At 41.0% G+C, this 24,645-nt stretch overlaps 1 protein-coding gene across 4 annotated transcripts in view; it reads left to right on the top strand.

Annotated features, from left to right (window-relative positions):
• Positions 1-24,645, top strand: part of epb41l2 (erythrocyte membrane protein band 4.1 like 2) — a 71,168-nt gene that overhangs the window by 15,822 nt on the left and 30,701 nt on the right. For all 4 annotated transcript variants that reach the window (XM_042503169.1, XM_042503170.1, XM_042503167.1 and 1 more), the window contains exons 2-12: positions 4,315-4,547; positions 4,644-4,829; positions 6,947-7,201; positions 13,804-13,908; positions 14,094-14,136; positions 18,845-18,920; positions 20,458-20,554; positions 20,664-20,788; positions 21,677-21,764; positions 23,541-23,693; positions 23,775-23,872. In XM_042503169.1, the coding sequence (XP_042359103.1) occupies positions 4,329-4,547; positions 4,644-4,829; positions 6,947-7,201; positions 13,804-13,908; positions 14,094-14,136; positions 18,845-18,920; positions 20,458-20,554; positions 20,664-20,788; positions 21,677-21,764; positions 23,541-23,693; positions 23,775-23,872 (1,445 nt within the window). In that variant the 5' untranslated portion in view covers positions 4,315-4,328. The remainder of the gene's footprint in view (positions 1-4,314; positions 4,548-4,643; positions 4,830-6,946; positions 7,202-13,803; positions 13,909-14,093; positions 14,137-18,844; positions 18,921-20,457; positions 20,555-20,663; positions 20,789-21,676; positions 21,765-23,540; positions 23,694-23,774; positions 23,873-24,645) is intronic.

Below are 24,645 nucleotides of genomic sequence, written 5' to 3'. Positions count from 1 at the left end.
GTTGCCACTATGCTTCTGCAGCAACGTTGTCCAGCAACCATGAGTCGGGACAGCATTATTAGCGATTATAACACAATGAGTGTTGCCCCTAGCTAGCTCCTGTCCAGCAAGCGTGCACTGTAGAGTGGCCAAAGGGTGGGCATTGGGCACCGCATTTCCGCATTTTAATGCAGCTATCTGGCAATCTGTCAGTAAAGCCAACAGTAATACAATAAAAGGCAAGACATTTACATCACAAAACATTAAAATTTTGCCACCTCTACCTGGAAAGCCTTTGAAATGTGGTGCCAGACTGAAAGAAAAGGCTGCTTGTATTTCAAACTGGGACATATCGACTCTCGACAGAAGACGATACTTTCTTGACGAACAAAAGAAAACACAAAACATCTGACAATAGTTCAACCCTTTTCATACAGGAGATGAGTTTATGATACAAGCCTTCGGAAATCATGTTAAACATGAAACTGCTGTCTTATATAAGAGTTCTGTACTGTGCAGACTGCTAGCCTCCTCACACCGATGTACATTAAATGCTGTACAGATGGTTTTATTGCCATAAACCATTCAGTATGTGCATGTGTATGTATGAAGAGAGGCTGTAATAATGTCACTGGCATTGTTTATATGGACTGTGGGAAGAAGAGAGTCAGAGGAGGGGTTTCGGGGGAGATAATGCGAGTGAAGGGGAATTGAAAAGGGGCCCGGAAGAAAGGGATTGAGAGAGGAGAGAGAGATGAGTGAAAAAGAGAAAGAGGCACCCCGGGCCGGAGAGTAGAGGACAGAGAGGGACGGAGAGAGAGTAGAGGGTGAGTTAAAGTTTGTGAGTGAGGTAGAACAAGGTTCCCGGTGTAGAGAGAGAGAGGGGCCAGTTTAAAGCAGGCCTAAGAGGCCGTGACGAACATCTTGCAAAAAAAAGCTGCACTCTGATGCCAACTCACACAAACACACACATAGATTACACTGCTGACTAGTCCATTGAGAAACACAGAGTCTAGGAGGAGTGGGAACTGCAGTAAGTAGGTAGTAACAGACCTGCTTTGATGACTCTACTTAAGGGTTTGGAGACTGAGGGACCAAATCCATCATCTCACATGCAGGGACAAAAATATGCTCAAGTTGATTTAAAATTTTTTTGGGTCCCCTGCACAGATGGCAGCCTGCACACTTCAAACATTTCACAAATGGTTGCACATTTAAAACCCTGTGAAACAGTGTCATCAGGCTTGCACTACACAGCTACACTCTGATCAGTGCCAAGGTGGTTCAACGTGGATTAAAATCAGCAGAGTCATTTAGACTCATCCTCTTTGAACCATGAATATATGAAGTGCCCGAAATAGAAAAACAGTGAATCAAAAGAGTTTTTTCATAGTTGGTTTACTAGTGGTGGGTAGATGACACAAACCGGGTTACTTAAAGGTTGGATTAACGGGGATCTATTGCTAAAAGTAGTATATAACAATCCTAACTGTGTTTTCATTAGTTTATAATCAACTCACACTTAGAATCTTTTAGTTGTTACCTTAGATTGAGCAGTTTATATATATGTACAGATCAGGTAATTTCCCACAGAGTCCGGCAAGTTAAAGCAATAAGTTTGTGACTCCAAGAAATGTATATTATACATAATGGTTCGATTTTATGAAAGAAATAATGGCTGTGCAATGCACGTTATGATTGACATTGCCTGTGATGTTTCTCTGGAGCCGCTACTACTTGGGGGCTGTTGCCCTCCATGTTTGCCTCTGGGGCATGCGCAGTTGGAGGAATTGCGGATTGATTACTCCCCCTGCGACATGACTGTGACCTCAGTGATGTCATTTCAGCACTTTTCGATTCGTACCCGTAAACTTGGATTCGTGCTCACAACGTGAGTTGTATTCATTAGACTTTGCACTCACAGATTTTACACTCATACTCCATTCTTGACATAGAAATAGTTAAAATTACAAATAAGAATGATTAATTATGGATACATCTTTTTGACAGCTGTCTTACACCATACTGGTGGAGCTAGGTGGAAAGCCAAAGGATCACTATAGTCTTTAGGATTCAGCCTCTGGGGATCATAAATGACTGCAGCGAATTTAATGGTTATCAATCCAATCGTTGTTGAGAAAGTGTTGTCTGGACCAAAGTGACGGACTGAATGATCATCTGACTGACGGACATTTCCATCCTGCAGCCACGCTGGCTTAAAATGAAATTCGTGACCTGACTTTAAGGTTTACAGCTTAAAAAGGGACCCAGGGGCTTTGGGGGTGAGTGCTGTTTGTTGTGTTATATCACTAGGATTCCCTGGCCAGTTATGTTTGTCGTCTGTCTCCTTATCTGCACCTGCACACACAGCATTATATTGCATCTGACATTTTGCACAAACCTAAAAACACACCTCTCTCTATCCATCTCCCCTCCTCCCCTCCCTGCCTCATTAGCCGATCATGCGTAAGGAGACCTGTTCTATTTTTACTCCCACCCCCCTCCCTACACGCCACTGCTGCACTGTGGATGTGTGTGTGTTAGTGTGTGTGTGTGTGTGTCCTGTCTTATTAAAGGTGGCAGGGCAGAAAAGAGAACGTCAGAGAACTGGTAAGATGGTCAGAGAGTAAAATTCAGACGACGTGATGAATAATAGAATTTGAGGGGGAGGGGCCAGAGAGACATAATGTGAAGAAAAAAGACTGAGGAAGCTTCAAAACAATCGAAAGGACAGTGGATGACTAAATATTGTGTGAATCATGCTTAACGCTCAGCCTGAAGCTGCTTGTGTAGAAACCAAAACAGACTGTGCACGTAGGTAGACACCCTTTGTGGGCAGGTTTGCACACTCTGACCTCAGCCTCCCCTTAATACCAATGTCACGGACATCGAGTGTTATAAGCAAATTAGTGTCATGCTGAATAACGATGTCTGTTGCTGTAATAGGGTGTGTGTGGACAGCGCTGCCAAAGATATTTGGGTTGAAGAGTGTGTGTGTTCACCACAGCTGCGGCGTAAAACCAATGAGTCAGATATTAGGAATTGAGTAATTTCCCCCTTTTTCACTATGTGTGTGTGTGGCTGCTTATAACCAGCTGTAAACCCAGATGAAACTCGTTGTGTGACATAATGACATCCTAAACTCTTGTGTTTTTGTGTGCTTTTGTGAAAGAGCCTTGGACGACTCCAATTCAAGAGCTAATGTTTCAAACAGCCATGAGCTCACAGTGCTAACAGCTGTGAGACATTTAAAGGTCCAGAACCAGATAACTTATATAACCCTAATATAATTTATATTTGTGTTTTATTAGCTACATGACATGATTTAAAGGATCTAATTACTTTCCAGAGATATTGTCTTTGCCCACCATTCTGTCTTACTCCCATTGTAAAGGAAAAAAATCTATGTGGCTCATTTATAAAAGATACTGCAGAGTAAAATTCAAGTTGTGTGCCATGAAAGATTTATGTTTGTGCCAAATTCAGTCACGCAGTGTGATTTTTCTCCAGCTCTCTGAGATATACCAGCAGCCAAAACAAGATGATATCCTTATTAAATGTATGAATGCAACAGAAGCTATTTCATTTCTCTTTTTAGTATATTTTTTTGCATATCCCTCCATATCCAATGAATAAACTAGAGATGCTCCAACTGTGAAATTCTGATACCCATTTTTAAAATGACAGCTTTTTCCACAGCTGATACTGATGTTTTAGTTGTTGTTGCAGTTGTTTAGTTTGTTTTTGTCATTATTTATTCTCAATTTTGTGCCATGGAAACAAAGATTTTTACTAAAGAGAGCTTGAACGCATCATAATATCACTTAATGCAACCTCGTTTAGGAGTTAGCTGTTGCCACTGGCTGCTGAAAGCTTACGTTAATCAGCTGTCTGCTGGTTTCAATTCAATTCAATGCATTTGTTGCTCACAATTTTAACATTATCAGCAAAGCAACAGGGCGTGTCTTCTGACGTGTCAATAATAAGTTTACTGCATCATTTCATCTTGAAGACATCCTAAACATGTTTTCTATTGTACCTGGGACATCGGGACTACGTCTTAGTTAGTTGGTCTTAAACCATGCTTTTTAGCCTGCACATAATTGACATAAAAAACAGAAAAACATCAGCCATGTGAATGTAAACGTCATCATATTAGCAGATAGGCAGATTACAGTCAACAAGGCAGATATCAGCCAATACCGGTTTTCAGCTGATAAACTGATAAAATTAAAATTAACCCAAAATGAAATCTATGTGTTGTATTTTTGATAAAAATACACATGGGAATATGCAATACTTAAAATCAAAACCCTCTCTCTCCTTGATCTGCAGGTTGACGTGTCACCATGACGACAGAAGCGGGCTCTGAGACAGAGGTGAAGGAGAAAGCTGAGGAGTCCGCCACTCAGCCGGACCAGTCAGAGAAGGCCGCAGAAGAGACCAAGGAAGTAACCAACGCTGAAGGAGAGGAGAAGGACAAAGAGAAGGAGAAAGAGGGGAAAGAGGGAAAGGGAATCGCTCGATACCTGCCAACATGGCTTAAGAAGCAAAAGTCTCAGAGCCAGGTAAAATTCTTATTATCGGCGTGTTGTATTGTCATGGCTGATTAATATTTTTACTGGATTTTTATTATTTTTTTCTCTTCTCCCTGACCCATGAAGACCTCCCCTACCAAGGAGGTCCCACCCACAGAGGAAGCTGTAAGCAAGGCGACACAGGAAGAGGACGGGCCTGCCCCAGAAGTGAACGGTCACGCAGAGGAAGTGGAAGAGAAGGAGGCAGTAAAGTCGGAGCAAGTGAAGGAACAAGAAGCAGAATCTCATTCCACCAACAGCGCAGACACTGAGGTAGTGGTCATACGCAGTGTTATTTCTCCCCATCAGTGCACATGCTGAAATATAGATGGAGAGTCTTCCATTAATCTGCGTGCAAATTCACAGATTATGTCCTTTTAGTGTAAAGCGTGATGTGTGTCTATTCATTCTCTCATTACACAAATAAACCTTTATATCAGTTGCTAAATGGCAGCTAGAGACAGACAAAAACAGGGTGTAAAATAAAGTGTGCAAGCATGAAACTAAATAGAAACTTTATTTCATTGTGGCTGCTAACCAAAATGGACAGATATACAGTTAGTGGCCAAATATAGCCAAATATAATATATTCTTGATGAGGACACTATTCTCTTGTGTTTTTGTGTCAAAGTCACTAATGGGAACAACAATTTTTGAAATTTATCTAGGGCTGGACCCAAATATCAGCTATTCAAAGGTTTGTTAATTTGGTTTGTATTCATTTTAGGGTTTTTTTTGTTGCAGAGGACAAATGTAATTTCAATGTTTGTGTTAAAAACACATTTTAGATTTGTATGACCTGCTTCTGTTTCTCAGGGTGTTGTCAGGTTATTATAAAGAGTTTGTAGGTGTATAATAGTTTGTCCATGATGATAAAAAAGATCACAAGCCATGTTATGTCACAAAAAGTGCATAGAAAGGTCACAAAATCCAACACCTCTTTCTCTGTTTATCATGATTCTTCTGTTGGCTCATCAAACACACACACACACACAGGAATGATCATTTAACCCAACAGTTATTGACGGGTTTATTGACAAAGTCGAGCCATTTCTGTGTCGGTGTGAGCAGCACTGGAACATAAACAGCAGCTCACCCTGAGTGAAGCTCTGTCCTGCAGCACAGAGCAGATTAATTTCAGTATCGTCCACTATGAGGACACTTAAAATTTCGGATGCAGGACACAGGTTATTGTATTGCATAACTCTCTGGGTTATAACTGCAACCACTGTCAGGCAGTCAGAGAACAGGCTCGCACACGTGTCTCCCTCTCACCTTACGTTGAACTGTCGGTGGTCGGGATTCAGGGCTCTTCCTCACCTAATGGTGGAACCATGAAGCGCACAGAGTCTCTCCATAACCTGACGCTGATAGGGATAGAGAAATATTATTAAGTAAACAATATTTCTCGCACTTAATCCTTAACAAAAAAAGCCTATCTCAGTAGGGATCCTTTCTGTAATGTTGACACACTAATAAATGTAAATGATGTAAATCTGACGGTGTTAACATACCCTGAGTGGTTACAGATCAGCATCACCTCCTAGAGTTTCTGCTGCTTGAGCAGACATAAATGTAATGTTCTCATCTAACGCTCAGCAAGAAAAGCAAATTAGAGAATTTTCCAAAACGTGGAACTATTTCTTAATCATTTGCATGAGAAGAGGAGCACCACTGCCAGTGAAAGCATCTTGCACTAGTTTTCATCACTGCACTGCTTCTCGGAAGACTGGGCTGTTTTCTCTGACTTAACAACATAAATGCACAAGGAAACGTGTCCACCATCAAACTTGTCCTCTAACAGTAAGCTGGTAAAAAAGATTTTGCCTAAACAAATTTCCTCCTTTGTCGGTTGGCTGCGTATTGTTGTGCACACACAGACGTCATCGCTCTTTGCATCAAACAAGAAACCCAGGGATGAGACATTGTTAGATAGTCGGATTGCATCTTTCACAATGCTCAGACTGCAGCAGCAGAGCATGCAGACTGTTTTAAAGTGCTGCTCAGCAGAGAGAGCGAGACACACAGAGCCTGTCTGCCTCATACACACGCACACATTAACCGTTCCATCCAGTGATCACATTAGGCCACCCAGGCCCACCCAGTGACATCAACATTTCAGCAATCAGGCCAAAAGAAACGCCCGCAGATTCTAAAAGCAAATTCAGATGAGAGGGGGAATTACCAAACAACAGAGAGAACACAGTCTTCCCTCTTTTATGACTTTGGGCAGTCAGATTTTAGGAGAATTCCTTCACTGCTGAACAAATTTTGACTTTTTTAGCAACATTATACGTTTTTACATGACGGACAAAACAGGGATCCCTGTATGTAACTAGTTTGGCGTTATATTTCTCCTTTTTTTTCTTGCACCTCACAAACTCCATCAGCCTGCCAAGGAGGAGAAGGTGGAAGAGAGTGCTGAGAAAAGTCCTGACGAGGGGACGGTGACAACGGAGGGAGAGGGAGCAGAGGAGCAGAAGAAGGAGCAGGAAGGAGAGGTGGAAGGTGAAGAAGAGGGAGGAGGAGGAGGCCAGACCTCTATTTTCCAGTCTCCTCTTCGTCTGGTGAGGAAGAACAAGATGAAGCTGGTGGTGTGCCACGTGAATCTCCTGGACGGGACTGACTTTTCCTGCGAGGTCGAGGTAAGACTCCAATAAACTTGGAGAGAGGCACACACACACACACACACACACACACACACACACACACACACACACACACACACACACACACACACACACACAATGTAGCACATAAATGTGGGTGTGGAGCAGAAGAGAAGATGTGGAGGGTAAATACCAAATTCTGTGGTAATATCAGCAGACAAAAGTCTCAAGTAACATGACAAGAAAATGCTCAAAAACTTCAAATTCATTCTCAAGGACAGCACTTGAGTAAATGTTATTTGTTACTTTCCACCACTGGTTAGCACAAGTGGATAGGTGTGTGTGTCAGTCACGCCATAGTGAGCTCAAATAAAACGTCAAAGCTGAAAGAGCCTCCTGTGGGTTCCCAGTCAGCTGCAAAAGCAGCAAAAACAGAGTTGTGTATAAGATTAGGATGGTGTGTGAGTGTTGGTCCACCGATGTAGACGATGTAGATGGACATACATCTAACAGGCTAACGTTCATTTGACTCCATCACCCAGATGTACCGATTGCCGTGATGATAAATGTTTGGGTGCTTTAAATGTTTAAATATAGCCACGGTGGAACCCAATAAAACACTCTTCTCTTAATATACAACATTTATTGTCTATTATTCTATGTATTTTAGTTCTGCAACTAAAAAATATTTTCATTGACAGTGTGCCTGTTTATTTTTGTAGTTGTTTTAGCGTTAAAATTTCACAAAAAGGTGAAAAATGTTCGATCAGTGTTCCCTTGAATGTTGAACGATGACACTCTCAAATTTCTTTGTTTTTCTTTTGTTTTGTCCACAACGCAAAGATATTCGATTTGCTGTCATAGAGGAGTAATGAAAACACGAAATATTCACATTTTAGGAGCTGGAATTTGCCCCTTTTTACTAATATATTACCCAAACCAATTACTCTATCATCAAAGAGACAATTAATTTAACCGCTGACAACTGATCAGTTAATTGTTGTGTCTCTGATGTAGTTTGCAGTTTCAATTTCATATCATAAGAGATTCTTTTATGGCCTGTTTTGACCTGTTGCCTTTTGGGAACGTGTTCATGCAGTCAAATACATAAGTATTTGAAATCATCCTAATTCTATAATTAAAATATTTTACCAAATTCGCTAGCGGAAAAAATGTTACCTCAAACTGCAGCAAGAGGATTTTGTTTCTTTGACGCTTGCACCACTGTCTGTCCAAAATAAGACAAAGAAACCTATCCTTCTTCCGCTGAACCAAACTCACACTGAACTGGGACTTTTGTGCACCATTACACCCCTAATTACTAATCGAGCAGGCCACACGTGAGTGCCAGTGTGTCAATGATGTAATCGTTAATAGGATCAGATCTGGTGTGTGTCGTTGTGTGTGTGAGTCAGAAAGTTAAATATTCCCAAGCTCATACCCAAAGTGCAGTTATGGCAGAAGCACCCGCTCACATTGTTTGGGGCGTGGTTTAGGGGATAAATGCAGAGCACAGCAGAGCACACTACAGGGGCTTGTCTGGTGACCAGAACACACACACACACACACACACACAGAAACTTGGCAGATTATGGGGGTCCCACCAGATTAGTTTTCTGCATCTGTTACTCCCTGACAAGCACGTGCCCAAGACCCCCTTATACACACACACACACACACACACACACACTCACTTGCTGGTGTCAAAGCCTCTGATGTATCTATTTATTAGGGCTGCACCCAAATATGGGGCTTGGTATTCGGTTATCAATTCAGGCATTTGGATATTGCTTTTTTTTTTTATTCTTTATTTGGTTGTTAGTGATACTGTTGCTGCGCCTGTCACGCATATGGTGATAGGAAAGACCATTTTACTCAATGGTTATTGACGGGATAATTGACTGAGTCAAGCCACTTTTGTTTCGGTATGAGCAGCACCAGAACACAAACACGTGAAAGGCCCCCGCAGCTCTGGAGCTCTGTCCTGCAGCACAGAGCAGGAGGATTTCAGTATCTTCTATAGTGAGGACACACATCATTTCAGACGTGCAACGAAATTTAACAGACTAATCTAGAACACCGGCCACAGATTATTGTATTGCATAACTGTCTGCGTTTTTTTCTTTTAACTTTACAAACTATAAAGTGTCACAAAGCAGTCAAGCAGTCGCAGGAACACTGGGCTCTCTCACCTAACACGCAGTGGCGCACAGCGTCTCTCTCACCTAACACTGAAAACTGTCAAGGTGTTGGCTGGTGTGTGTCCTTCAATGCTGTATCAAGTTCTCTTTATTACATCCATGTTTCACTTAGAGCATCTGCAAAGTCAAGTGCGGCACCTAGTGGTAAAATTTAGTATATTGGTCCAGTCAGGTGTTTGGCTTAATATCAAACCGGTTAGACATTTTTTACACAGGCCCAACCCTGTAAGTAGTTATTAAAACTATCTCTCTGAATGCGAGTCTGTGATTTCTGAGGTACCCTAAAAAAGTAAATGAGAAACCCAGAAGTGTTTTATTTTAATAATTAAGTGCGAGAAAAGAATGAATAATTTGATCAGAAATGTTTCTCCATTATTGTCTATTAATCAAAGTCTTTTAACGTGTGTTTTTCACATTATTACCATAGTTGTGGTCACACACTTGTGTTTCCCAAGCAGCATGTGCTTTTTTAGCTATACCCCTCCTCACATTCCCACACTCCCTCACATTCAGTGGGAAGCAGCCCAGAATAGCCACCGACCAGGTCCGCTGGAGCTGTTTACAGTTATGCGCCCGGTTTAAATGCCCCTCAACGGAAAAGTGAGCATTTCGCCATGTCTATATCTTCACATTTAGTTTGGTGGATTTTAACTTGACCACAGCGAACCCTCATCCCTAATCTACAGTATGGCAACGCCCAGCAGCGTGCCTGTGAGTGTCCACAGTGGTTTGAACAGTAGCTGCTTTGTCTCGCAACAGAAAACGCTGATACTGCGACTAACTGCTATTGTCCTGGAGTACACACACTCACACACACACACACACACACACACACACACACACACACACACACACACACACATACATAGACACATATCCATCTATCCCACCCTCCACACACTGGCATAGTTAGGTTGCGAGAGGGAGAGATGCACAATGCATTCCAGAGATTAAATTTTCTGTTTTGCCCAGCAGGCCTCCAATACACACAATACCACACACACACACACACACACACACACACACACACACTAGTTTCAACTCTAACTCTTCATGTCTACTCTTCTATCATCCAGCTGTCCTATTTATTAACCCATGGCATCAAATGTATTCCAGTGTGATAACTTAATGCATATTTAATGAGTCGTAAGGCCTTGAATGAAATCTCACGCAAAAATTTTCCGCCCCTCTTTAACAGTCGGGTTTCAAAGGGGAGTCTTAGTGTCACATGGTCTTAATGCTGTTTCTAAGAATTTCATTAGTATTGGTTTCAGCAGGATTTGAGTGTCACACGGTTTAAGTAGCGTAGCGTTTCATAGAATTCATTAGGTTTCAGACATGAGTCAAGTAGGGTTTGCATACATTAGGCGCAGCTGCACCGGGTTTGATTCATACAGAAGAGCCCAGAAAAACAAGATACAGACAAGCACTCTATCTGTGTAGCTCTTATATAACCATTATGTGGTTTCATTCTTGTTTGTGGTTATATTTATATGACTTCATTGATCTGGATCTGCAATTTGAGCAGTTTTGTACTTGGTGATGTTGGATATTCAAGGGATACCGAACCAATTTTCAAACAGCTTTGTATCATAACAATTTGGGCAACATTTGTAAATGAAGTATTTTCAACTTTTCTCTATCTAACAAGTGCCTAGATCTCCCCTCTTGTACTTTTGTAATATGAGATTGTTTGTTACGAGCCAGCTGTCATTGTGTCAAACCGATGAGTTCGCATCACGTCACCCACCAGCAAGAGCGTTTATTTTTCCGTTAGGTTTTCTACCTAAGTTTTCTCTCTTTCAAATGCGTAGACAGCCTAGTTTTACGAAGAGACCATATTTCCAGCAGTGAAATAGTTCTTTACGGTCATTTAGCTTTTACAGTGATTTCTGTTGCTTGGGCCACAAGCTGTAAAATGGGAAAGTGTCTAACAGCCATTTATGTATAAAGTCAGTGATCAACAGTTAACATGGCAAAATGTTCTGAAATGGTGAACATGCTTATTTGGAAAAAACACTCACATCTCAAGTGTCTAAAGCTACTTTCATGCATGTAGTCTATTCATGAAATGCTTGAACATTACCTACATTGGGATCATGTGTGAACAAGAGCAGAGATCGATATTCATGGAAACCCATACAGCTAATTTCAGGGAAAATGACGGTACAGTTGTGTTGTGAATGAAAGCAGTAACATTGCAGGTTACAAGTACGCAAGGGGATTCTTCTGTCTGACAAAAGACGCTTTACTGTGGAGTGAGCGAACCAATCACAAGAGCACGCTGTCACATATTAATCTGTGACTTGTTTATGGTTTAGCATTTATGCCAGTGATACTCAACTTGCTTTGCTTGGGGGCCACTTTTGCTAAATGACAGGAGGCCAGGGGCCAGTCCAATACATGTTTCTAAGATTTTAGGACTTTTCTAGGGTTCTAGGACATTTAGTTTATAGAATTTTAGAACACACCAGTTAGGTGCGTTAGGACCATTTTAAAGGGGTGCGGGGGATCCTCCACTGACTCTATTTTGATGCAGTTTTATGCACTTTGGCACCTTATTTATACTAAAAGTACAAAAACAATCACTTTTTTAAAAAAAAGTGTTTTATGTCAGTTTGCATCCAAGCGTTGCCTTACTGCTGCTCTGTCACTTGCCCCATCTACTCCAGCATTGCCACGGGGTGTCTGAAAATGCACGGAAATGCTCCTGAATGTTTCATGTCTGAATACCGAAAGTCACTAGTGGTGCCCGAAAGTTATCCCAGTTATTTACCGTGAACTATGTGTGAAAGAGGCTTATGTGTGACAGACATCCTCTGATTTGTGATGGTGTTGTTCGGTAGTGCCTTGCTTGGAGGCACGTTGGCACAGACACAGAAACCCTGAAAGGTCACATTCTCACATTTTCTGGGCGTTCAGAATGCATCTACGTTGTGAGTGCGTGAATGTGGCGCATATCTTTGACCAAGTATAGGAAAATACCGCAGATGTTTTCAACTGTCCCAGGACCAGAAGAAAAATGCACTCTTTCATCCTCTTTCCTTCCACTTTCACCACGCTCTCTGCCCTGTCTGTAACTCTGTCTGCGTAATGCCACTCTGTGTGTGTGTGTGTGTGTGTGTGTGTGTGTGTCTGCACAGTGTTAGACTGAAACTGCGCTGACTAACTGAAAAAAAATGAACGTTAATTATTTCATTCTTTCTCATATTTTTTCCACCCGCTCTGTGTCTGACCTTCCGTCTGTCTAAAGGGCGCCGTTGTGTGTTTGCGTGCGTACACGCTCGTGCATGCATGGATGGATGTGTGCTAAATGTCATTGTCATAGTTGAGTGTGGAGGATTTTATTGCTAAGGCCCCCATCAGGCCTATGAAGGAATGCGTTGCTCAGAGACAGATGGAGAAAGAGAGGATGAGAATAATGGGACAGATGTAATGAAACAGTGGAAACAGAGATGCATTGATAGAGAGAATTGAACAGAGACCTCATAAAAACCTCACTAGACCATGCAAAATAAGTTTTTTTCTTCAAGTTATAGAATGACATTTGAAACTTGATAACTGGAAACATTATATAGTAGCTTTAAAGGAACAGTTCACCCCAAAATCAGAATACATGTATGTTATATTTATCAGTCTAGATTGTTTTGTGTCAACAACCGACATCTCCAACACTCTGCAACTCACACCAAAACAATCTAGATTTATTAACAGCACTACTAAGGGCTCGTTTTATGCTCATTGTTAGACACAGAGACGGACAGCCTTCTGTCCGTACAGTGCCATCGTTTTGTCTGTATTTGTGCACGTTTTCTGAAAGCTTACAGATACAGTCAAAACAGAGCAGCACTACCGGAGATCGTGGTCACAGTTTAGCGTAGTTAAAGTAAGATACGATTGCAGGAGACGACAGGGACATATAAAAAATGGCGGAACGGAGCGAATCAATAATATTGTGACAAGAATTCTCCATCCACATAACGCGACGTATTTAATGGCCTCATAGACCACTGCCGTCTACATCGCTTCCTCCGTTAAAAGATACATTTGATTTCACTTTATTATCAGAAATAATTTAGAAATTTGACTTGTCTCCAAGGACTTCAACTGTTTTACATGGATACACAGAATTACAAAACACAAACAACACTTAACCAAACAACAACATCATGCAATAAACATTAGAAATCACTACAGACATTGCAAAAAGTGGATGCAGTGCAACATATTACTCATCATTACAACCTCGTCCATCCTCACCCTCTATCTATTCCAACATAAAGGAATACAATTTTCGTCTGTAAAGGGAGTATGAATTAGCCTAAAGAGGAAAATATACTTTTTTTTATTTGGGGGTAAACTGTTCCATAAATATTGTTTTCCCATAAAAATATACAGTAAACTTTAATTTTTGTTTTTGATTCTATTTTTCTGCAGAAACGCGCTAAGGGCCAATACCTGTTCTTTAAGGTGTGTGAGCACCTGAATCTAATGGAGAAAGACTACTTCGGGCTCACATACATCGACAACCATGAACAGAAGGTATGCGCATGCACACACACACACACACACACACACACACACACACACAGGATGTACAAATAATTCAGGAATGTACACATATAGAGACTCCAGACACAGTTGCCGTGTCTTGTGACATTGTTTCATGATAAAAGTAAACTTTCCTCCGGCTCTGTGTCTCACTGCCTCTCGCTCTCTCACTCTAGTGCTGGTTGGATCCGACCAAGGAAATCAAGAGACAGATACGCAGTAAGTTTTACTTTTCAAATCACTCTCTTGCTTACTCTTAAGTTTTCATCCATCCATCTTCATCTCCTCCTGCCTGCTTCAACAACATGTTTCACATAATACAGGAGCCAAAAGGCAATGAATTAAATATAAATACTGAATTAATAAAAGAGTTCAAGTGTCCCCATATGGAAGGAAAAACAAAAAACAGCATCACAATGAAGTCCAACAAAGCAGGAGACACTTGAAACCAAACGACAGCAGTCCTGCAAGAGCTGGCAGCGTGGACGAGGTTACCACAGTGTGATCGCTCTGCTTCATTATTTATCGATCTCTTTATTAACTCTTGTTCATTTATAAATGCCAGGCGAGGTGCGGCATCTCATATTTTGTCGATGGACAGATATCAAGTGTGTGGAGCAACCAAGCATAGTTTAAGCTTTGTTTTATTTTTAATGATCGCATGCACTCATAACAAACAGGATCTTGTTTGAATTTAGGTTAATCAGGTCGCCGTCTCTCCAGTTTGTCATTTTATTTGACAGAGGTTTTGGTGGTTTGTGATTAGATAATTTTTGTAAGAGTTTTTTAAGAATATGCAAAAAACACCCTGACTTTTCTTCAATGAATGCTTTACATTCCTACTACTTTTTTCTGTTCTACTTTTCTTTTATTTTCTTTCACTGTTTCTTTCTTGCTTCTCCTTTTCACACTATAAGTCAAAACAGGCTTTAACACTCAGACTGAAAATTCAAGTTTAAGAGAAAGGCTTAACAAAAACATATCATTTTGGCTCATAAAGTGTTATTTTAGAGTTAGCATATGTGAGGTAGTTGGGTGTGTGCCGACTGTGTGAGGTTGTGTGTGTATGTGTAAACACCACAGAGTGTGTGAACATACATGCCTGTGTTTCTGTGGCTGTGTTGCTGTGGTACATGGGTGAGTGGTGTGCAACAGGCTACGTGTGTTCATTTGTTTACATTTTTCTGTGTGTGTGTGTGTGTGTGTGTGTGTGTGTGTGTGTGTGTGTGTGTGTGTGTGTGAATATTTATAGTGAGATAGAGAGGCTGTATCATTTGAGTTGGATACTTGTTTCCTGCTCGTGTTTATGTAAAGACGCAGCAGCACACAAATGACAGGTTTGACACCGCTCTGCAATCAGTGTACATTTGGCCGTCACGGCTGGTGCGTCACAACATACCAGGCTGGGACCTAAACATTTGTCACTGAAAGTTTTTATGGGTCCTTGAATATTGTTGGAAAGATCAAAGCTGCTACATCTGGTGTGCATAATAAAATTCTTGTTAGTTAATGATTTTTCCACATGATGTAAGATGATAGCATATTTATTTGTTGGTCATCACTTGCACGACTTTAATTCCCCCAGCTCTGTCTCACCCTACTTGCATTCCTTATGTTTGAATAGGGATAAATCTGAGCTAGTTGGGCAAGAAAAACAGTGATGTGACAGTGTGATTTAACATATAAGAATCATGAATCATGAATCCCAAAGTTACCATACCTATGACCCACTAAAATGTTTAAATTTTACCACATTTTTTAAATTAAGCAATTGATGCGGGCAACCCACAGTTTTAGATTATCAATTGGAGCATCAGTGCGCATTTAGATTTTGTTTTAGATACCTTTAAGTTACCTTTTAAAGTTTTCCTGGATCAAATTGTGACATAAAGATCAAAAACAAAGTTGTTGCAGTCGACTCCTACAGGAGGAGGGCTTTACAAACGGGGGCAAAAATACCACATTTGTTCAGTGGTGTGGGCATGAAGTGAAGTGTGTGTCTAGACTCCTGCCTACAGTGCCGCTCAGTGTGAGCAAAGCTGTGTGGGTGTTTTTGCTCTTTGTGTCTGTGGCATCATGGTTTGAGGACGGGATACAAAATGGAGACAAATCATATCAAAATTAGGTAAATCCACATTGAGGGAAGATGGAAAAATGAGGGGAAATGTGACAGAACTTAACAAAAATAAAAGAAAAATAAGAGAGAAAAACTTAGCTCCAAGAAGCTGAAGTATCCGTTTTCACTATGGGACTGAGAGCCAATAAAAATGAAACTTAAACCCCAAAATCATAACAAGCACTGCAGTCAAATCCATTGTGACAAATAGCACAAAAAATCAGCCCAGTTAAATGTTTATCCATGCAAATGAGCCCCTGCTTAGATGTCAGTTTGATAGATAATGAGAACAAGCTTCGCCTCACCCTCGGAGTCGGGCTGAATGTCACTGGAAGCCAAGTAGAGAGGCTGAGGGATCTGGATTCAGTCCAGTCAGGAGACGGCTGCAGTGCGTGTGGCTGTTGTTAATATTTAACTGCAGCAGCACATGTTCTGTCCCCAATCAGACAAACCTTTATAGTGTTGGTGTCTCACTTTAATGATGCTGTCAGTGCAGAATTCGGTTTTTATGATGAGAGCAAGCAACACCTGCCTATGCTAAAATGCAGCAGGCATGTTTTATAATTGATGGTCAGATTCCTTCATAAGTCATCAGTTGACCTACATACGTAATTTTATACCATGTCGAAAGATCCTTTAAAGCAGTGGTTTCCAACTGGTCCAGCCTCAGAGGTTGTGGTGGTGAGGATAAGTCATGCAGCTGTAATGTTGATCGCCTATAGCTGTCTATAAACGTCAGCTTTTTACTTCTGGCAGTTGCATTTACACTTCAAAAATTACTAACCCTTTAAAAACCGTTGTCCTGTGGACAGCGGCAGAGGTCGCTGTTTGCATGATTGTTTAAATCGATCTATTGTATGCTCATGATGACATCAATATGTTGCATTACATGCGTTGCAAAACTGTGCAAAAATGCTCTTTGGCACCAGAGAAACGACAGTCTCAAAATATCTTCGTATTCTGCTCATTAAAATGAGCATATCTCAAAAACTAAATAATGCACATGGTTCTAGTCATGGAAAAAAAAGGAATAGAATAGAATAATTGTTAAAAATCATTGAAAGCTTTGGAAAATTCATGGAATTTTATTGAATGTAATGAAATTCATCGTTACAGTACTCGATGCTGAATAACCTTCCATATAATATAACAAACATAAAAAACTCCTAGACTGGAAAAGGTAGCTATTTAGACTTTTAATACATTTATTAACATTTGCAGTGAAGTATATCGTGCAGTTCTGTTCATGTCATGTTATGAATGGTCCTTGAGAACTCATGGAAATGTTGTCTTATGTTGTATAGATTTTAGGGATAGCATTTGAATATTCCCTGAGAAATTGCATCACAATATACAAAAATGCCTGTGTGGGCAGCAGCAGTAGTTCTCAGTGTTAAAGTGGTGTTCATTTGTGAAGATTATCCTGCCAAACAAAACCTGTAAGATCATTAACTTTTGTTAACCACAGAGCTAATTCTCTGCAATAATCCAAAATCCAATGAAAAAGTCCCACTGGCTTTCTGTCGAGGGAACCGGGGTGATAATGAGTTGTGGCCCAGCCCTGCAGCACTCTAAAAATCAAAGAAAAGGCTGGGTGTATAAGACTTGTGGATGAGATAGGAGGAATTGTTGCCTTTGAAATGTAATGGACATAGGGAGGGGAAGGATAGGATATGTTTCTGTATGTGTGTATTCTATGCGTCATGGGGCAGATTAATTGGCGACACATGGTCGTATATAAAGATGAAATGGTCACAAGAGACTTCAAAAGCACTTAGTGCCGCCACACATCTCATACAGTAACACACATCCATACTCACAGCTAGGCCTGGAAACAGGACTATATGCACACAAAATATGTGTGTCAAGTGACAAAAATGTAAGAATATGAAATTATACCACATCAGCGTGAAATGGAATCTGAATATTTCACCTTGTTTTGACCTCACGTGTTGCATCTTGTGCAGTGACAGAGTGTCATTGTTGAGTTTCCTCGTGTCATTTCACAGCCTCCGCCACTCTTCCTGCTCCTCTGGGATGCAGCTGCGTGTGTCTGCATGTGTGTGTGTGTGTGCACATGCTCACTCTTGCATACGTAGGACTTGTGTGTGACCTTGGAGGAGGAAATGGTTCTCGATGTGATGTCAGCTTTTCCCGGATGGAATTTTCCAGACGACGTGATCTCCATCTTATATTGAGAGCGTGTGTGTGTGTGTCTGTGTTCATGTGTGTCTTTGTGTGTTGTTGGAGCGAAGCAGTACAGAAAGGGTGGAGACAGAGAAGGTGGCAGGCAGGGCAATATGGCCTCCTGTGGGAATGACAAAAGGATGTTGCAGCCAAGGTTGCTGGGGAATCCAAAAAGAAACCATGTTATGACACAGTGATGCAGATATTACAATATGCTGCATGCCTTTGTTCCTGATGATATTAAAGATTACAGTTCTCTATTTGAATGAGGTTATGCAATACCAGATCTGCCGCTGTATCTGTGTGTGTGTGTGTGTGTGTGTGTATTCATGCATGTGTGCAAGATTTACTAGGCTTAGCATAGTCTAAAATCTGTTTTGCATTAGCTGCCCTCACTCACACCCACTTCTCTCTCTGTCCCTCAAACACACACACACACACACACACACAGATGGGCAGAGGGATGGATGGAATTGCATAGAAATAAACACAACGATGATCATAATGCTGACAACTCCATTTTAGGCTTTTTTTTATGTCATATATAAATAATCCCCTGTTCTTTTACGTATGTGATGTTATTGTGCTGGAACTCACCGTGAATAATAATCTCTCTTTCTTCAGGCAACAACTGGCAGTTTGCATTCAATGTCAAGTTCTACCCTCCCGACCCCTCACTGCTCACTGAAGACATTACCAGGTACACACACACACACACACACACACACACACACACACACAATCTTGTACTTAAATCTTTGTGAGGATCCTCGTTGACATAATGCTTTCTCGAGCCCCTTACCTTAACCTTAACCATCCATCTATAAGTCTAACCTCCAACCCTTATTCTTACCCTAACTGAAACCTGATTTAAAAGTGAACCTCATAACAAAGTCTTAACCCTCAAAAAGAACAAATAATATTTAATATTCATAACAATGTTTAATGAAATTAGAATCACCTAAAACTAAATTGCATCACCTTCCCTTGTAGTTCCACACACTTAGCACACTGGAAAAGTTTCAGTTTTTCAACGTCACTGCTAAATGCCACTAAATCTAACACACTACAGCCTCAAAGATGCTAAAACTGTTTGTAGGAGAGTGGTGAACTGCAAAAATCAGTGATAATTCTCTGTGGGGTTATTACTAAAAGTGCTAATCATTTGGCCCACTCTTAATTTTCAGACCTAAGTTGGTGTAGCTTTTAAATTTGACATTGAAAATGTCAAAAGTTGCATGTCTAAAGAGTGAAACACAGCAAAAGAAAGAAATCTAGACACAAGTTGGCATTGTGCACATTGCCTATTCATTTATATTTGTACATATGCATGCACACACGCAGGCATGCTCCAAACACGCAGCATTTAGGTTGGAGTGTATGTCTAATGGAGCGAACAACTTCTCTGATGGTTGTAGCTAAAGGCTAATCGAGGACACACACTCACTGACACGCACACACTCACCTAGACAAGTACCAACAGCTGACCTGCACTGAGCGGCTGCAGTGACTTCAGTTTCCCCCTTCAACAATGCAGGTGTGTCATTTTTTCAACAGATAGATGAAATACAATCATACCGGGGTTTCAACAGACTGTAACCCTCTTAATTTAAGATTTTTTTCAATTGTTCTTCATTCTGTAATGACCCATATTAGCACGGTAAAACACATTATTGTCCTGAGGCTGAATATTTGCCCAGTGAAGAGAAGCCTGTAACTGGATGACTGGAGTTTAAGCCTCCATGTCAGCAAGTCCCGCCACAGTGACTTTGAATGACATTTTTCAGCAGCCAGGATGATACCAGCACCCCGAGGTGTCTCAATTGGTCATTCACACAGAAGCTCTATTCACGTAATGAATTCTGCCACAAAGGTTTACAACAGGGGACAGCTCAGAACGACTGGACGATTCACTTCAACCACAAACGCACGTTATGCAACTGAGTTTGGGGATGTTGTATTGAGGATTAGATGTTAAGGTTATCCCAACAAACCAGCACACTAAGAAAATTATACAACAAACACAGTACCTACAAAGACATTTAATCCGCAGCAGCTGACCCTGAGCTCCAGGCCTCACAGGAGGCAATTTGGCTGCTCGGATCGCTTTATTATTATCAGGAACAATGGTGGTGGTGGTTTCAGTTCAAAGAAAGGATTAGAACAAGGTTTTTTTTGTTGTTGTTGTGAGTAGTTTCAACTAAAATCCAGTCTGTTTTTCTTTCTCTTTCTTGCAGGTACCTGTTGTGTCTGCAGCTCCGTGAAGATGTGGCTTCTGGACGACTGCCCTGCTCGTTTGTCACTCACGCTCTGCTGGGCTCGTACACGCTGCAGGTAGAATACACTGTGTGGATGTGTGTCTCCGTAGGTGACTTTACCAACTTATGTGTCTCTGTTTATGTACCAGTATGTATGAATTGGCTGCCTTTTTTTTGATTTACAGGCAGAATTGGGTGACTACGAACCCGACCAGCCTCGGCCTTTGGACAGCGTCAGTCAGCTGACCTTTGCGCCCAATCAAAACAAAGAGATGGAGGAGAAGATTCTTGAACTCCACAAATCTCACAGGTCAGAGAGGGAACAATTGTCATACGTTTTCAGTAGTTTGTTGTTATTAAAAGGTGTATATGTGTTCACTTGTTTGGTTTTGTTTTTTAAGTCTGAGCCTATTTTCCCATGTTTTTGTGTTTTTGCAGGGATCCTTTCTATAATGTTGTCAGACACTTACACTATCAATCTGAGCCTGTCAGTGACGAAAACAAGCACTTTTTCTATAACTTGAAACAGCCAAGAAAATGCCCAAAACCCAGAAAATATTTCACCATAAAAAACACTTCAATAATTAGAAATTATTTCATCATGAAACACACTTCATTCAGAGTTGACAGAAACAAAATAAAACTTTGGCACCTTACCAGAGCAGCACTCTGAATTTCATTGTATGCTCAAGATAAAGTGACAGTAAAGGCTTTATATTCAATAAACCCCTTATATAATAAACCCCTTATATGCTGGATCTATACATGTTAAATTTCTTGTTCATTTAAACAGAGTCTGGTGGGTTTGGCGATAGCAATCTCGGCATTGCTTCTAGTTGAACAAAAAAGATCTTTCTCTCTAAAATAAATGTCAATCTCTGTATGGATCCTTTCCGGAATATTGTCAGACGCTTACAATAATAAGCCAAGCCTGTTAGCAGCAAAAAGGAGCACTTTTAATGGCTGTTAATGTGAGTTAATGACAGTTCATAATTGCCCCTTTTGGTTATATTGCAGCCTGCTTTGATGTGGCTGGCTGTAGCCCTCTCGCTCAATAATGGACCAATTTGAAAGACAGTTTTTCCCATTATTCACTTAGACTCAAAAACATGGGAAAATAGCAACCAGGTTGAAAAATGTGAAAGTTACCGTTTAATCTGTGGGTCTTTGTAGTAATTTACCTTTTCTGATTGTTTAGGGGGATGACACCAGCGCAGGCCGACGCCCAGTTTCTAGAAAATGCTAAGAAACTATCGATGTACGGCGTGGACCTGCATCATGCTAAGGTATGAATAAATGAATGAATCCTCTCCTCTTGTCTCCATTGTTGTTGACATCAAGGGATTAGCACAGTTTCTTTGATGTGGACAGAGTGTGTCGCTGTGTCTGCACGTCCGTGTCACAGCATCTGTGTGTCTCCGTGTGTCAGCTGTACAAACACTCTGGGAGGCCATTGCCATGGGAACAGCCAGTCTCTCTCGCTGGGATAGCAGGTCATCAGCAGAGTGCGTGCATGTTTCCATGTGCGTCTGAGTATTTTTGTGCATCTTTGTGCAAGACGGGCTGATAAAAAAGGGGGAAGTATGCATGGGGGGGGGGGAGAGGATGAAAATAGAAAGAGAGGATGTGAGATCGAGGATGCAGAGAAGACATGACGGACAGAGACAGGTTTCGAGTGAGATGGGGACAGATCGAGACAGAAAGAGGGAAAAGAGGCGAGTCCCCTTTAAGGGCATGCTCCACTTGTTTGCAACACAGGAGGAGAACCAGGGGAAAAGATGAGAGCAGCAGAGAGAGCGTTTCAAATGTTGCAAATCTTTTTTTCTTGCATTCCAGAGTTGTGGGAATTCAAGGGGCAGATCTATTTCTGTCCATTAATTTGTTGTGCAAGTTTCATGACTCCAAGGCCCAAAAAAGCACGCTTTCAAATGCTTAATATCAGAATCATATTGAACAAACACAAATGTACTGTTCTGTGTTTAACAGAAATAAAATGACACGGTTTAACCATTCTGATAAACTTTGACTTAAAATGTATATTTCACCTGATAAATGGTGGTTTTATAGGGCTATATATATATAGTTTTATTTATTTATTTATTTATTAATTTAACCTTTTTTTTAACCAGGCTGGTCCCATAGAGATTAAGAATCTTTTTAAGGGAGACCTGGCAAAGACAGTCAGCAGTTAAAGTTGCAGACAGAGACACAAAGGGAGACAAAACACAATTCACAATCACTAAAATTTGAACTTTCTGCAAGTCACTTGTAGAACCAGGCAGGCTAAAAGCATCGACATCCTACAGAATCTGCTTCTGAGTCTTTAATTTTAGATGTAAGATCATTTAACGACACCAGGTCCTCTGCATATATATTACCATTTTTATATTGTTCAGCTTTTATTCTTGTAATATAATATTAAGTAATATTAAATATATCAACACAGAACACAGATTGTGTTTAATTATTCAGCATTACTTTAAAAATTGGGACACTCTCTTTCAAATAATACAATTGTAGCATCAAACACTTCTTTCTGCAGGCACTCAAAATTCATTCTTCACTCACAGAAACCACAAAAAGCAAGTGTTTTCCTCCTACATCCGTTGAGCCAGTGTGTCTCACCCAAAGTGCTAAAATGTATCTACCAGCAGCACAGAGATCGATGAGCAGCTGATAGCACGCCAAGGCCATGTGACATGTTTGTGTGTCCCGGTAAAACTGTCCATTATCAACATTGTGCATGCTCCATTAGTCCAACAGATTTTTCCTGTGTAAATTTACTACTTTAATCAATAATAACTGACCATTACCACATGGCCTCGGACTTAAAAGCTCTGTCAGTGAGTTAGTCTGTCAGCTGACCATGTTGGAGTTGCACTCAAAGACAGTGTTTGTGTGTGTACTAATTGAATTCCTGTTGACCTTAAGCAGGCTACTTTAAAAATCAATAGATGTACAGTTTGATCTGATGAAGACAAACAGGCGGATCTTTCACAGAGATGAATCAATTATTTCATAATAAAATATGTGTTTTTGTACATTTGAATCTTGGCTCGCAGGACTCTGAGGGTGTGGACATCATGCTCGGTGTGTGCGCCAACGGACTCCTGGTTTACAAAGACAGGCTGCGGATAAATCGTTTCGCCTGGCCCAAAATACTCAAGATTTCTTACAAGAGGAACAACTTCTACATTAAGATCAGGCCAGGAGAGGTATCTAACCAGACACATAGACACACACGCAGGCTGTAAATACTGACATTTATTCATAATGTTTGTTGTTTCTTTTGATAGACGGAGCAGTTTGAGAGCACGGTGGGATTCAAACTCCAGAATCATCGATCTGCCAAAAGGCTGTGGAAAGTCTGTGTGGAGAATCACAGTTTCTTCAGGTAGAAATACACATTATGTGGCCCTTCTTACCACTGGAGAAAAAACCCACTAACACCCACTAACATCTGGCTTTTGTGTTTATTGGAAAGGTTACAATCAGCCTTTTTTCCTAGGAAAAAAATGACACTGCAGTTTTTATACCTCTGCGCCAGCGATAGCCGAGGCAGGAGGAATTATGTTCTTTTGGTTGTCCGTTCGTACGACCGGCGCGTTCCTGTAGAAACGATATCTCAAGATCACCTTGAGGGAATTTCTTCAAATTTGATACAAACATTCACTTGGTTACAAAGATGAGCTGATTAAAATGTGGTGCTCAAAGGTCAAGGTCACTGTGACCTTGCATCCGTCTCATTTTTGAGAACACATTTTCAAGGCATACAACAGCGTGGTGGTATATTTGGCTTTTTTTGTGTTTTTTTCTGCCCTTTATTTAATCGGACAGGCTAAGTGTGAGAGGGGGAGAGGGAGGGGATGACAGGCAGCAAAGGGCCACAGGTTGGAGTCGAACCTGTGGCTGCTGTAGCAAGGACATAGCCTTTTTTATTGGAAGAACAATGTAAGGCATATAAATCACAGAGCACCCAAGCACTCTTCCGTTTTTTCAATGCTTTCTCCCCTCCCGCCCCTCAAAAAGAGAGACCGTGACAGAAATAAAGGCAATAAAGGAAGTCCCACTAATGGCAACAATCCTGACGTAGCGTTTGTACGTGGAGTGCCGGCTTTGACAGGTGAGCTCCCGGGCACCCCATGACACTGCAGTTATTACGGGTTT

The sequence above is a fragment of the Plectropomus leopardus genome, chromosome 16, assembly GCF_008729295.1.
Source record: "Plectropomus leopardus isolate mb chromosome 16, YSFRI_Pleo_2.0, whole genome shotgun sequence".
Lineage (NCBI taxonomy): Eukaryota > Metazoa > Chordata > Actinopteri > Perciformes > Serranidae > Plectropomus > Plectropomus leopardus.
The sequence above is the reverse complement of the archived record's forward strand: the minus strand, read 5'-3'. Positions and strand labels throughout refer to the sequence as shown.